The sequence below is a fragment of the Erythrolamprus reginae genome, chromosome 2 (assembly GCF_031021105.1).
Source record: "Erythrolamprus reginae isolate rEryReg1 chromosome 2, rEryReg1.hap1, whole genome shotgun sequence".
Taxonomy (NCBI): domain Eukaryota; kingdom Metazoa; phylum Chordata; class Lepidosauria; order Squamata; family Dipsadidae; genus Erythrolamprus; species Erythrolamprus reginae.
The window spans coordinates 138,447,333-138,462,614 of NC_091951.1; the positions used below are offsets into that span (position 1 = coordinate 138,447,333).

Below are 15,282 nucleotides of genomic sequence, written 5' to 3' on the forward strand. Positions count from 1 at the left end.
TGTGGTACATAAATCCACAGTAACTGAATTTAAACATGCCTGGGATAAACATATATCCATCCTAAGATAAAAATACTGTACAGGAAATAGTATAAGTACCAATAAAGAATCCTATTTTATTCCATTCCATTCTAACCAAGGCTGAGTAAACAGCCTAGAAACTATAAATCAAAGTCAGCTGGGATTCTCTCCCCTCGCCCCTATGTGTGTTTGTGTAAGCATGAGGATTTGAAAAATTGTCTTTGTTGATGGAGTGTCTGTCAATGGAGATTCTGGAGAAAGCTGTATGTAAACTTTTGGAGTAAGTTGTAAACTTACAAAGAAAGTGTTTATGCATTGAAGGAAAAATAGTTCCGCCAAATTTCAACCACTTTGGTGTCTCATTTGGGAAAGTCTGTTTTAGGAGGTTGGGGGTAGCTGCATGTAGATTGGGAGTACAACTAGATGGAGAACAGGGATAAGAAATTACTTCCCTGCTTAAGGATACCTACATTCTTAACAGAACTGAAAAACTGACCAAATAGCATGTTACTAAATTACACAATGTTTAACCAGTTCCGCATACCTCTTAAAAAGATTGTAATATAAATAGATACAAAATTTCACACTGAATTCTTTGATTGTTTAGTAGTTAGAATCTGGTTCAAAGATCTACTCCAAGATCAGTTTGTCAAATACAGAATAAACAGGCTGCACTGGAGCCACAAGAATTTAATTTAGTGTTAGCGTTGAATATGAGATTGCCCCAGGGGAAGGCAGTTCTTTTAGGACTTGTGCAAGCAAGCTTACTATTCAGGTGATATATGTGCATCAGGCCAGATCTCTGTAGTGTTTGGCTTATTACCTTACTCTTGAAATGTGTCCAGTGGCCCCATCTGGCGGCCATATCTGTGTTAACACAGCATCTGCAACTTTGCAACCTAACTTCTGTTTTGCTTGTGGCAAGAATGGCTGATAGACTTCCTAGATGCAAATGGAGATCTGGTTTGTGATCAAGGAAGGATTCAAAAAAAAAGAGCCAGTTTAGTCTAGTAGTTAAGGCATCAAGCTAGAAGCCAGTAGACTGGGAGTTCTGGTCATAAAAGTCAGTTGGATGACTTTGGGCCAGCTCAACTCACCTTTACAGAGTTGTTATGAGAAAAATAGGAGAAAGGAATGAATTATTAGGAATGTTCACCTACTTGTTTCTAAAAATAAAAACAAAATTTAAAAAGCAACGTTTTCTCTGAACAGATATTGTCACGGACATATACAACCACTCTCTGAAGGTCTTAACAAGCAGAGGATGTTGATGATTGAAATTCTCCTGGAACCTAATTTTGAGGGTGACTAATCTTACCAGAAACCCTGTATCCTGTAATGCGAAGACAGATTAGTGAAACGTATACTTTTAAAGCAGATGAGGTAAGGCCGTCTTTCGATTGCATGATAGGCTATCATAGGCACTGTTTTGTGACAGAAAATTTGTACCTCTGCCGGTTTTACAAATGTTAGCCGCTCTTATTTCCCCCCCAAAATATTAGCATTTTAAGAAAGAAAGCTTCACGGAAAAGAATCAAATGTCAGTTCTTAGAACCAGCTTTCTTATGCATTGCTTCTGAGGATTTCAGCTGACAATGGTGTTGTTTATTTTCACACAATAGCAGAGTTGGAAGGGACCTCGGAGGTCTTCTAATCCAGCCCCTAGCTAAAGCGGGAGACCCGAACGCCTTGGTTCTTGTACATTTCGGATACCAAACAAAATTTTTGGCAAAAATTTGCTTCAGTATCTGAACAAAAATTCGGATACCAAACAGCCACAGAAAATTTTGTTTATTATCCGAAATGCTACAAGATCTGAGGGGCCGGGGTGAGATGGAATGGGAGTCGGAATCCAACACACCCATCCTGGACGCCCACTTAACAGCCTCTGAGTCTCTAGTCTAAGCGCTCCAAGCTGTAGGAAGGGTGGGGGGGCGGCTGCAATACCGGCAACTTCAGGGGACTCCTTTCCTCAGTGGTTCGCCTTGTTACTTATAGGCAGCTGCACCAACTTTTTCCTTCCTGGCGGCGGCGACGGTGGCGGCAGCAGCTTTCCTTCGAGCAGCAGCAGCGCTGGGAACGTCAGCGGCTTCCCTTCATGTGACGTTCCCGGCGCTGCTGCTGCTCGAAGGAAAGCCGCCGCCGCCATCGCCGCCACAAAGGAGAAAGTTGGTGCAGCTGCCTACAGGTACAAGACAAACCACTGAGGAAAGGAGCCCCCCAAAACTGCCGGTATTGCAGCCGCCCACATCCTTCCTACAGCTTGGAGTGCTTAGACTATAGAGCTCCTCAGATCTTTATCCCATAGGAAATAAAGGAAATAGGGCCTGGGAACCAATTAAATCCATTTCCATTATTTCCTATGGGATAAATTAATTTGGTACTCGACCAAATCGGTTCTCAACCACACTTCTGGAACGAATTGTGGTTGAGAACCGAGGTACCACTGTATATCTACTGTGTTTATCTGCAAGGGAAGAGAGCAATAGCAGTAGCATTTAAACTTATATACCGCTTCACAGTGCTTTACAGCCCTCTCTAAGCAGTTTACAGAGTAAGCATATTGCCCCCAAAAATCTGGGCCTTCATTTTACCCACCTCGGAAGGATGGAAGGCTGAGTCAACCTTGAGCCGGTGATGAGATTTGACCTGCTGAACTACAGCTAGCAGTCAGCTGAAGTAGCCTGCAGTGCTGCACTCTAACCACTGCGCCACCTCGGCCAGTGTTCAAATTGCTTATTTCAAAAAGAATGGAGGCAGATATTTGGGAATGGAAACAAGAAGCCCATAGAGCAGGCAGTAACTGTGAGCAGGTTGCTTTGCCAGTTCCAGCTGGGACACTGAAAGGCAACTGCTGTGCACATCTGGAATGGATTCTGTGTCAGCCCAGTTATGTGTTTGTCTACCATTTAGAGGTTATCTATTTTTTTTTTAAAAAACCCACTAGGAATGTGCAGTGACTCAATTATCACGTAGGATCCAGCAATCTCTTCCAAGCTGGTGGTTGCCTGCAAGGAAATATTTTCCACCCAGCGCTCAGTGTTAAGTTGCAGTGATTCCTTGCCTTCACAGTCCCGGGGAATAGGGTTTTGCAAGGGGTGTCTGAATGGTTACTGCTAACCTTTCACTGATCTGTACCAGGTTCCCACTGGACCTTACCTCCTGCACTATTGTGGAAGGAATATTCCGAGGACAAATAAACGTTGCTGCCACTGGTGCTATCTTTTACACAGGAAGATTAACAATGGAAATATCATAAAAAAGTGTTATAGGCTACCAATTAAAAAAAAAAGTCACGAGACTAACTGGAATTTGCTCTATGCTCCTACCCCAGCTTCAAGAAAAGAATGAGAGTTGCCTTTGTGATTTAGTAGAACTTCATCTTGTATCTACAAATGGTCACAGATGGAACTAAATTGCCAGAGTCTTTTCTCATATATTCATCTAATCTTTAGGCATTTTTCCAACAGTTTTCTGGCAATTTAAAATTAATGTTTCTAGGACTGTTTAAACCCATGATGGTGAATCCATGGCTCACGTGCCACAAGTGGCCATATAGCTGGGCACACAAGCCCAGGTCTGGTGCACATGCACATACCGAGTCTTCGGAGAGGGGCGGCATACAAATCTAATAAATAATAATAATAATAATAATAATAATAATAATAATAATAATAATAATAATAATAATAGTATTAAATATTAATTATTCTTATTTTATTGCTATACTATATTATTATTATTATTATTATTATTATTATTATTATTATTATTATTATTATTATTATTATTATACCAGCCAGCTGATTTTTGGGCCTTCTGGGCCAACTGGGATTTGGGAAACAGGCTGTTTTCAGCTGCTAGACGGGGTGGGGAAGGCCTGGTTTTTGCTTTCCGCAAGCTCCAGAGCCTTTCTAGGAGCCTGGGGTGGGCAAAAGCAGGCCCTCTGGAGGCCAGAAATGGCCCGTTTCCTAACTTGAAACAATCCATTTCTGGCCTCCAGGGGGCCTCTGGGGAGGAGGAGAAGGCTATTTTCGCCCTCCCCAGGCTCCTAGAAAGGCTCTGGAGCCTGGGGAGAGGGAAAAGCAGCTATGCCATTGTGTGCTGGGAGGGGTCACACATGCATGTCTATGTGGGTGCATGGAATTGTGGGTGTGGGTATGCATGCACATGACCCCTCTGTGCTCCCTTCTTTTTGGCATGCAAACCAAAAAAGGTTCGCCATCACTAGTCTAAACCATCAGGCTACCTATTTCACATGATAGGTGCATATCGCTCAGCTCTGCAAGAACAGATGATATTCATAGAAGTGCTGACAAGAGGGAATGGCGATAATAAAAATCGGAAGTGAGCTAGGATCCAAAAAGATTTACTGCACATGATAATCAGTGATGGTGAACCTAGGGCACGTGGAGCCATATTTGTTGGCACGTGATCTGTTGCCTTAGCTCAGCTCCAATGTGCATGTGTGCCGGCCAGCTGATTTTTGGTTCACACAGAGGCTCTGGGAGGGCATTTTTGGCTTCCAGAGAGCCTGCAGGGGGATCGGGAAGGGTGTTTTTACCCTCCCCCAGCTCCAGGGAAGCCTTTGGAGCCTGGGAAAAACAAACCCACTGGGCCCACCAGAAGTTGGGAAACAGGCCATCTCCGGCCTCTGGGAGGGCAGGGAAAGCTGTTTTCACCCTCCCCAGGCATTGAATTATGGATGTGGGCGCTCACACATGCACAATAGCATGAGCACACGCTCTTCCAGCATCCGAAGGGAAAAAAGATCTATAAAAAGATAAAAAATCATCACTGATCTATAACATATTAAAGTGGCACTAAACTTTTTTTCACATAACAGACTAAAACGGTTGCTCTTCCTGAAAAGATTGTGGCCATTGAAGAATCTCACACCATTAGATCTTTTCCACTACCAATTTTGTAATTCTCGCCTGGCATACTGAAGGTAACAGGAATTGTACTACAATCAAATTCCTACGGAGAGGCTGTTCAGCAGTGGTTCTAGACTAAAAGCTGCTCTCAAACACTTGTCTGCTCTGGGCTCCTGCAAATGGATGGTTTTCATTTCTGTGAAATCCACTGGAACGACTGGTACCCACATACCACCTGGCTACGTATCAACCAAGAGAATGGTGTGAAGTGTGACAAGGAGTGTTCATGAGGATTACGTCCATCTCAAGAGTGAGCTACATAGCTGGAGCAAGACTATTTTTACAGCCATGCAGCTACGCAAGGACCTTGTGGTGTTGGAGTGAAGAAAGTAGGTTGATTTTAACGCAACAGTTGGCAATCCCACCACTTTCTATTAGTCTTCCAATTTGGTCTTTGTAGATAAATTTAAATGGATCCAAATACAGTGTTCCCTCACTTTTCGTGGGGGATGCATTCTGAGACCGCCTGCGAAAGTCGAATTTCCGCGAAGTAGAGATGCGGAAGTAAATACACTATTTTTGGCTATGGACAGTATCACAAACTTTCCCTTAACACTTTAAACCCCTAAATTGCAATTTTCCATTCCCTTAGCAACCATTTAGATTATTACTCACCATGTTTATTTATTAAAGTTTATTAAAAAAATATTTATTAAAGGCAGATGAAAGTTTGGCGATGACATATGACGTCATCGGGTGGGAAAAACCATGGTATAGGGGAAAAACCCGCAAAGTATTTTTTAATTAATATTTTTGAAAAACCGTGGTATAGACTTTTCGCGAAGTTCGAACCCGCGAAAATCGAGGGGACACTGTAAATGGCAAATAAAGCAAAATCAGGATGTTTCAGAGAAGTTGGGTAAACACCATCTCAAATGCTTGGGACATGTTTTGGAGGCTGGTGACCTTAAATGAAAGGCAGGGGTTCCCCCACCCCAGTGCTTTCAGAAGCAGACCAGGAGCTACGGTGTTCCCAGCCTTTCTCTCCTGTGTTAACCTCTTGACAGATGGAAAAATATTCCGTCCGGCACACGAACCTAATGAATCTCAGATTAGAGCTGAATGCCATCTCATCTTGTGCATCCTGAAACAAATGAACAGACTCTTCCTACCTCATTGTTTGCTCTTGGTCTCCCATGGGGGGAAGTATCCCATTTCCCAGCCCAGACTTAATTAGCAGCGTAGTGTGTTTATTCCTGCTCTGGGCTTCTCAAAGATATAGCTGATAGTCCCACACAAATGCTGGCAGAAGCTTAACATCCATCTGCTCTATAGCCTCTGCAGGACAGTGACTAGCTATAATAGATAAGCTGCAAAATAAAAAATACCCTCTAACAGAAGCCACTTTAAAAGGATGCAGAAAAGAGGGAGAAGCAGTATTATTTTTTCCTTTAGATTGGTGTGTGTGTGCACGCGCGCATACCTGCCTGCCTGCCTGCCTGCCTGCCTGTGTTTCTGTCGATTTGGGCCATCCCCATTAACATTTTCACCACTCTCCTTCACGTTGGTAGACGCAGGGGAGCCAACATCTGCTGTTTGCCTCTTACCTATCCTTTTTACGCAAGTGTCATGATTTTCATGACAAAGCCTGTGGTCAAAGATCGTGATGCTATTGATCGTTGCAAAGCAGTTTTGGAAATGAATGCTTTGATGCTTTTAGCATGTCTATTTAAAGACAAACGACGTTCTAAAAGATAAGATCTTTAAAAGATTGTTCAGAACATCTTCAATAACTCTAATGTTTGACTCATATTATGTAGAATTACTATGAAAGGAAGGCTGTAAAAAAATAGCTTTAGACACCCCAGGCCCATTGCATAGGTCTAGACCAGTGATGGTGAACCTATGGCATGGGTGCCACAGGTGGCACGCGGAGCCATATCTGCTGGCAAGCAAGCTGTTGCCCTACCTCAGCTCCAGCGTACATGTGTGTGCTGATCAGCTGATTTTTGGCTCACATAGAGGCTCTGGGAGGGCATTTTTGGCTTCCAAAGAACCTTTGGGGGGATGGGGAGGGCGAAACATGAGCCTACTGGGCCCACCAGAAGTTGGGGAATAGGCCGTTTCTGGCCTCCAGAGGGCCTCCAGAGGGCGGGGGAAGAGGTTTTCGCCCACCCCAGACATTGAATTATGGGTATGGGCACTCGCACATGCATGGTAGCGCATGCCCACACTTTTCTGGTACCCAAGGAAAAAAAGGTTCGCCATGACTGGTCTAGACATCCAGTTTAGCAGTCACTGCAGAATCCCAGAGGGCCTATTATTAAAATGCAACTGTTGGCTGCGTGCAACAGATCCTCTAGTTCTGCTTTACCTGTAGAAGAATCCTTTTCGGTGATCTACAGACTGGAAAAGACTGGACCATATGAGGAGGATACATGCAAACTCAAAGAGACGGACAACTGCTGCCCATCACGTGCACATCCTTTTCAAACTGCAGCTGACGGGGCAAGAGGGGGATTTCCAAAGCTTGAGTAAATAACAGTCGGTAAATTTCTCAAGGGAAGAGTGCAAAGAAAGCTAAAATAAAATAAGACAAAATTCTGTGGGCTGCAGCGGGTTTCTTCTTCTGCATGGCTCTGGAGACGTTTCTTTTCCAAATATGTAAGGCAGATTCTCCAACCCCTTCCATGGGTTCAGTGTCTTCTTTCCAGTCGTACCGGTTCCTTAATTGTAATTAACCCTTCTAAACACACCACCATGCACACAGTTTAATAGTATTGGTATATTTTATCTTAAAGACAATTTACTGGCAGAATACAAAAAAAATAGGCCCAAGGAGGACATGGTGCCTGTTTTCCCTAAGAGGTTTCCAGTGCCAGGACACAAGAAACAGCAAGGCTTAGCAGAAGCCTCACCTGCTCTGCGCTTGAGGTATGATCCAGAGGCCTGAAAGCTCCCAATCTCACCTGGAATTAGTGTTTGAGAGGAACAGTAGGTGGGCTGAGGCTGTAAGGTGTATGTGAAGAAGGTGTTATTAATTATAGGATAATTACAATAATGGGTTGTGGCACAGGGGAGTGGCCCAGGATTTGAGAATGAACACATGGGTGAAAGAATATAAATAACAAGAAACGAACTGGGCCAACCCTAGGAGGTAGGTCAGCAGGACAAAATTAGTTCAGACAGACATGAAAGGTATGCCCATACCTAGACAACAAGGGACTTCTGCTGCTGCCCTTCCTCCTGAAAAAAAGTCCCCCAAATTTTGAAAAAAACAAACCAAACCAACCCCCAAACCCTTACTTCAAAAAGAGGAGTTTCCTATAGCCAGCTTAGAAAAGGAATGTTCTAGAATCAGCAGAGTGGAAGGGAAAACGCCACTGAATTAATTATTCAATGCAGTTCCATCCCCTGAAAGAGAGAACACGCACAATAGCCTTTGTATTATCCACATATCATGAGCTGGCAGGGATTAAAAGCCCAAACGTAGGGGGAAGGTTGATGAGGCTGGAACCTGCACGTGGTTCTGAGAGAGCAACGTTCAAACCTCAGAATGGCCAGACCCATCCGTAAGGACCAGGACTTGGGGGTTAGATGGATGCTGTATGTGCTTTCTGCAGCAACTGACTGCGTGAGAGTTCTCTTCCAGCCACAATATTTGAGGCCTCTGCTCAAAAACAGATCAAGTTCAGCAACGAACGCCTAGCAGAAATCAGCAGTTATGCTTCATCTCTTTTAACAACTGACTGCTACTTGTACACATCCAATACCTGTCGGTAATGGGATGGGACGAAAGTTACTTCTTAACCTAGTTTGTGCTAACCTGGGAGCAGAAGCATCACCGTTGCATCTTCTAGGCCAGTGTTTCCCAACCTTGGTAACTTGAAGATATTTGGACTTCAACTCCCAGAATTCCCCAGCCAGCGAATGCTGGCTGGGGAATTCTGGGAGTTGAAGTCCAGATATCTTCAAGTTGCCAAGGTTGGGAAACACTGTTCTAGCCAACGTCTAAGTAATTCACCAGGATCAAGGGGACAGTGAGGTGAGATGTTGCCAAATTGGGGAGGGGGCGGGGGGGGTTGATTTTTATGTGCCTCGTACCAACACAGATGACAAGTGAACTGGGGAAGGGTGATCAATCTTTCAGAAGAACTAGGAGTTGTGTGTCTCCTTAGGCACCACCTGCTCAGAGCCAATATGCAGAGCAAGGAGCTAGGACCTCTCCTCCAGTTTTATTAGAGCTGAAAAATCCAACTCCGTCCATCCCTCCTTTCATTCAGCTCCCATGGAAAATGTCCAATTCTCAAAACAAAAACAGCTCGGCCACCCATCTAAATCTGAATGGCTACTTCAGTTACACTCGCTCCCAAACCAGAATAAGCTTAGAAATCCAACATGCAGCAGCCATTCCTCTCTAAGAAACAGCAAACGGTATGAAGCAACTGGCAGCACCTAGCTCAGACTAGAACACAGAGCAAACAGAATGGCTTGGTTGTACCCAGGGCCGAGGGAATTTCCATCAAGAGGGGAGGGGTCTGGAGGCAAGCAGCAGCAATTCTGCCCCCAGTTCACATTACACTCCAGTCAATAATGCAAGATTACTTATTGCTCTAGGATTCCTTCCAATCAGTGCGCCCAGCATCAAAGCGAAGGGCGCTGTAGTGTTCCAGAATCACCACTGGTCTGTTCAGAGTTTCTGTGGGAGGAGAGGGGGGGAATAGTGTGTTTACAGTCCTAGTAGCGCCCAACCTTGGCATCTCCAATGCTTCCCCAGACATCAAAGACGAACTCATCCGGGAAGGCAAAATCACCCAGCTGCTCATCCAACGCTTCTGCAAATTCATCAGGATTCTGTTTGTCCTTGCCCAACTCCACCATGGTAGCAGCTGTGGAGGAAGAGGGGGGGGGGAGAAACCCCAGAAATAAGTATTAATTCTATCCCCAAACACTTTTATAGGACTATATGCATATAATTTATAGCAGTGATTTTCAACTTTTTTTGAGCCGCGGCACATTTTTTACATTTACAAAATCCTGGGGCACACCACCAACCAAAATGACACAAAATGACACTCTAACACAGTACATATTATACATATAGTTAATAATATAGTTTCCAAATGTATTTATACTCACTTAGTGTGAATCCTGTACCTGTTTTGATGAACACAAAAGGGATATCCTAGCAGAAATGGTAGTTTGTGGACCCATGTTTAATTTCCCCATGGCACACCTGACCATGTCTCACGGCACACTAGTGTGCCGTGGCACACTGGTTGAAAAACACTGATTTATAGAACTAAACATAAATCGAAGGAAGGACACAAGGAAGCCTTTACAAGTTACATTTATTTTTGTTCCTAAGCACAGGAGTAAAAACAGGCAGGAGTAGGCTGCAGATCAGCCACAACTCACTGCCTGCCATCTCTTAGCAGCTCAGCATCCAGATTTTAAAAACAAGCTTACCTAGTTCTGTGTCACGGATACCCATGTAGCTCTCCAAAAGATCATCAACCTTCTCAATGGCCTTTTCCTCAAATGCAGAGGGCTATGGGAGCAAAACAAACAAACCACACTCACCAAAATAACAACAATATTCCCCTTCTGCTAATTGAAAAAAACAATCTACACAACTCTACCCAGTAAGACAAAACTGATGGGGATTACAGTGCAGCAAAATACCTTGGTAGAGATAGGGAAAAATAAATTAAAAGAAACAATATGAAAGGAGTTCGGGGGAAGGGGGGGAGAAGCTACTGATCCAACATCTCAAATGTAAGCTTGGTAGAGCAGCTGATAGAAACATAGAAGACTGATGGCAGAAAAAGACCTCATGGTCCATCTAGTCTGCCCTTATACTATTTCCTGTATTTCATCTTACAATGGATATATGTTTATCCCAGGCATGTTTAAATTCAGTTACTGTGGATTTACCAACCATGTCTGCTGGAAGTTTGTTCCAAGGATCTACTACTCTTTCAGTGAAATAATATTTTCTCACGTTGCTTTTGATCATTCCCCCAACTAACTTCAGATTGTGTCCCCTTGTTCTTGTGTTCACTTTCCTACTAAAAACATTTCCCTCCTGAACCTTATTTAACCCTTTAACATATTTAAATGTTTCGATCATGTCCCCCCCTTTCCCTTCTGTCCTCCAGACTATACAGATTAAGTTCATTAAGTCTTTCCTGATACGTTTTATGTTTAAGACCTTCCACCATTCTTGTGGCCCGTCTTTGGACCCGTTCAATTTTGTCAATATCTTTTTGTAGGTGAGGTCTCCAGAACTGAACACAGTATTCCAAATGTGGTCTCACCAGCGCTCTATATAAGGGGATCACAATCTCCCTCTTCCTGCTTGTTATACCTCTAGCTATGCAGCCAAGCATCCTACTTGCTTTTCCTACTGCCCGACCACACTGCTCACCCATTTTGAGACTGTCAGAAATCACTACCCCTAAATCCTTCTCTTCTGAAGTTTTTGTTAACACAGAACTGCCAATGCAATACTCAGATTGAGGATTCCTTTTCCCCAAGTGCATTATTTTACATTTGGAAACATTAAACTGCAGTTTCCATTGCTTTGACCATTTATCTAGTAAAGCTAAATCATTTACCATATTACAGACCCCTCCAGGAATATCAACCCTATTGCACACTTTAGAGTCATCGGCAAATAGGCTTCCCTACCAGACCTTCCCCTATGTCACTCACAAACATATTAAAAAGAATAGGACCCAGAACAGACCCTTGTGGTGATCTTTATAATTGCTTACTGCTGCTTACTGCTGCTGATTCAGTCATTCCTTCCTCTCACTTTTCTTTTTTTTTTGGCCACACAGAATGAGGAAGGAAGGTGAGGCATAGAAAGATGAGGCAGCAGAAATGATGCATGGTGTGTTGTAGGACATCCTTTTCAACAGGGCTATCTGCTCTGCTTTTATCCTTGGCTGGAAGAAAGGGTTCCACTTTCTGACCAATGGAGTTGGGACCATAGAATACACACCTGTTCTTCCACGGTGGCTGGTCCCTTGGCCCGTAGACGCAGTGTGCCCTTTCCTGTGCCAAGCTGGGCAGATCCACTGTTTTTGCCTCCTTTGGACCTTTGACTGATCATGTCTATAAGAGAATGAGACAATGTTTGATGAGGCTTTGCTTGATTTGCACAGCAGAAACCCCAGTTTAAACACCAACATAGGAAAGAGCTTAGTTTCATCTCCCCAAGCAAGAAATTCACGAAAAATGCTTAGTTATCATTAGTCAGTATTATGTGTTCATAATCAAGTGTTATTTTTAAGTTTTGGGGTGTGCCACTGCTGACCCACATTTATTAGGCTTTCAGTAACTTGTAAAAATCATACAAATACCATGATGTACATACTCTGATCCAAACAGATAAGTTTTTACATTATTGGCATTATGAAATGTTTATGAATTTAAACTCAAATGAAGAATATCAGGAATTCAAATCCTCAGCAAAAAACATTGAATCCTTTGATATCAGTGACTTCTAGTAAAAATGCATCTTCAAAAATGTTAATTATAATTGTCTGGAAAGAGCATTATAAAATCGTATTTCAAAAATGTAAGTGCACACGTAGGAAATAGATTATCGGAATTGGGAAGGCTACTTGGGGTAAAATATATGAGACAACAAAAACGCATCAAAAGAGAAAAGAAGATCTGCAAAACATAAAAAAGAATCTGAATTGCAATAGCAATCATGGAACAATATACCCACAATTGGAAGAGTGGAATGTCAGAGAACTGAATTTTTAAGTGATACTTCTAACAAATGATTATCTAATGCAGATTTTTCACATTCGTTCCTCACTCACTCCAAATTAGGAAATGATAATAATAATCAAGTTTACTTACTCCAATAGTAACTTTCATACATGTAGTTATACAATTCTTTCTGACATGGCCTATTATATACAGTGATAACTTGTCTTACAAACTTAATTGGTTCTGGGACGTGGTTCTTAAGGTGAAAAGTTTGTAAGAGCGATTAATGCGTGCAAGCCCAAAATTCACCCCTTTTGCCAGCCGAAGCACCCATTTTTGCGCTGCTGTGATTGCCCTGAGGCTCCCCTCCATGGGAAACCCCACCTCCTGACTTCTGTGCTTTTGTGATGCTGCAGGGGAATCCCAGCACCGCAAAAACGAGCGCTTCACTAGCAACGGAAGTCTGGAGGTGGGGTTTTCCAGCGAAGGGAGCAACAGTGAAATCGCAGCATCGCAAAAACACCGAAGTCGTCAAAACCTCACCTTCAGACCTCTGTGTTTTTGCGATGTTGCGATTTCACTGAGGTTCCCCTTGCTGGGAAACCCCACCTCCGGACTTCCGTTGCCAGCGAAGCGCCCGTTTTTGTGCTGCTGGGATTCCCCTGCTGGGATCCCCCTGCAGCATCACAAAAACACTGAAGTCCGGAGGTGGGGTTTCCCATGGAGGGGAGCCTCAGGAGAATCCCAGCAGTGCAAAAACAGGTGTTTCGCTGGCAATGGAAGTCCGGAGGCGGGGTATCCCAGCGGCGGTGGTGGGTTTGTAAGGTGAAAATAGTTTGTAAGAAGAGGCAAAAAATTCTTAAACCCCGGGTTTGTATCTCGAAAAGTTTGTATGATGAGGCGTTTGTAAGACGAGGTATCACTGTATTTGAATGTACTTAAGAATGGAACTTCACCTTGAGGACAAATTGGAGGGATGATGATTTGGCAACCCGGCTAAAAAGTGACTTTTGTGATCCCATGGTTCCTTTGCCTTTATGTACCCCTCCTTCCATTAAAAATTGTATTAAAATTATATTTTATATGATTTCAATGTTTTCTTCATATATGTCAAAAAATAAGGAATCTAATAATCTAAATATTATTTTGTAATAATAATAATCGCGAATTGCAAATTAATAATCTCTATCGCACATCATCATTGCTAAATTTTAGAATTCCCATTTTTGTGGGCTTTAGGCACTGGGCCTCTTGTACCTAACAGGTAAGTTATTTCTAGGAGTACCCATGGTAAATTAGAACAGAGTTGTTGCATCTTTCAGCAGAACAAAAAGGAAATCTGTAATTTGCCAACGGAGCCGCATCTCTTCAGAAAGGAAAAAGCCCAAAATCCAGCTCTATGATTAACCAAAGGAAGCATGACCAAAAAAGTTAAGTAGATGCAATACATGGAAATGTTTGCATATTTAAAGAAAGCCGTCACAAAGACTTTGCACAAGTTACTTGTCATGGTTCCAGGTATCATTGCGTATCTTCTATGAAAAGAATGTGTATTCTTTGACAAATTGCAGTCCCCATTTCCTTTGGATAGCTTTAGCAAACTTTCCAACTTTAGGGCACATTTAGAAGGATCCTTCAGTTAAGTATAACTTTACCACTGCCAAGCTTTGCTGGAGAGGAATAAAACTGGCACTAAAATGTGTCCTCGCTCATTTCCTATAAACAAGATTTGAAGTGGTGAAAACTATGAGCCATAAAAGTCCTAATCTCTTTGCTATTTCCCTTGTTCTGCAATCTTTTGTATCTCCACTGCCATTGCTATTTTGCACTCAATCTAGTAGCAATTAAGGGCCTTCCCTTTGCATGTAGCTGTCTAAAAATGGTCCTGTTGACTGAACATTAAAAAAAATAAAAATAAAACTGAAACAACTTGTTTCAAAGCGATTCCTGTTGGGGTACTTGTAGAATTTATTTTCTGGCTTCCAAATATATTATAATAGATTTTTTTTTTTTTAAAGGAAAAGGATTGACCCCAAAACATTTTGTATTTTAAAGAGAACATCTCATTTCAAGGGGTATAATAATACCCTTTGACCTTGGAATCCTTGGAGAGGGGTGGCATATAAATCCAATCAATCAATCATATCAGATATTGTCCTGCAATTCTATTTAGCATGCTTGATGAGAATATTCCATTTACAGTCATTCCGATTTAACTTGTATTTCAATGTTTTTGCTTTCCCCTCTCTCCATTCATCAGCTGTTTTGAAACCAACAAAAGGACTGTTCTTCCTTAATTGTACATGTAATATTTAGTCACTTGTTTTCAAAAACTTAAACTAGTCTCTGGCAAATTGCTGCTATTTGTAACTGCCTTATGGAGAATGCCTTCACAACTTAATACAAATGATAAAGGCAAAACATGTCTGTATATTCTTAAGGCTGAGGTATGTTCTACTTCTGGCATTTTTCATTTCTATCCTAATTAAATTACTGTAAAAGTTATCTAGATACAAGATTTAAACAAAGTAAAAACATCTTTCTTCTGAGTCAGATTTTAAAAATCAGCCAGACAAGGTGGCTTCTGAATATAAACCTTGAGCATGCTGGAATTTTTCATATTCCTGAGGGGAAGAATGTCAGCTCCCCAAAG

The 15,282-nt window shown here is 42.4% G+C and overlaps 1 protein-coding gene across 2 annotated transcripts in view; it reads right to left on the minus strand.

Annotated features, from left to right (window-relative positions):
- Positions 1–7,668: 7,668 nt before the first annotated feature.
- Positions 7,669–15,282, minus strand: part of GIPC1 (GIPC PDZ domain containing family member 1) — a 55,540-nt gene continuing 47,926 nt past the window's right edge. For both annotated transcript variants that reach the window (XM_070739604.1, XM_070739605.1), the window contains exons 5-8: positions 11,908–12,020; positions 10,368–10,449; positions 8,908–9,787; positions 7,669–8,774 (exon numbers count right to left, since the gene is read on the minus strand). In XM_070739604.1, coding sequence (XP_070595705.1) covers positions 9,636–9,787; positions 10,368–10,449; positions 11,908–12,020 — 347 coding nt within the window. In that variant the 3' untranslated portion in view covers positions 7,669–8,774; positions 8,908–9,635. The remainder of the gene's footprint in view (positions 8,775–8,907; positions 9,788–10,367; positions 10,450–11,907; positions 12,021–15,282) is intronic.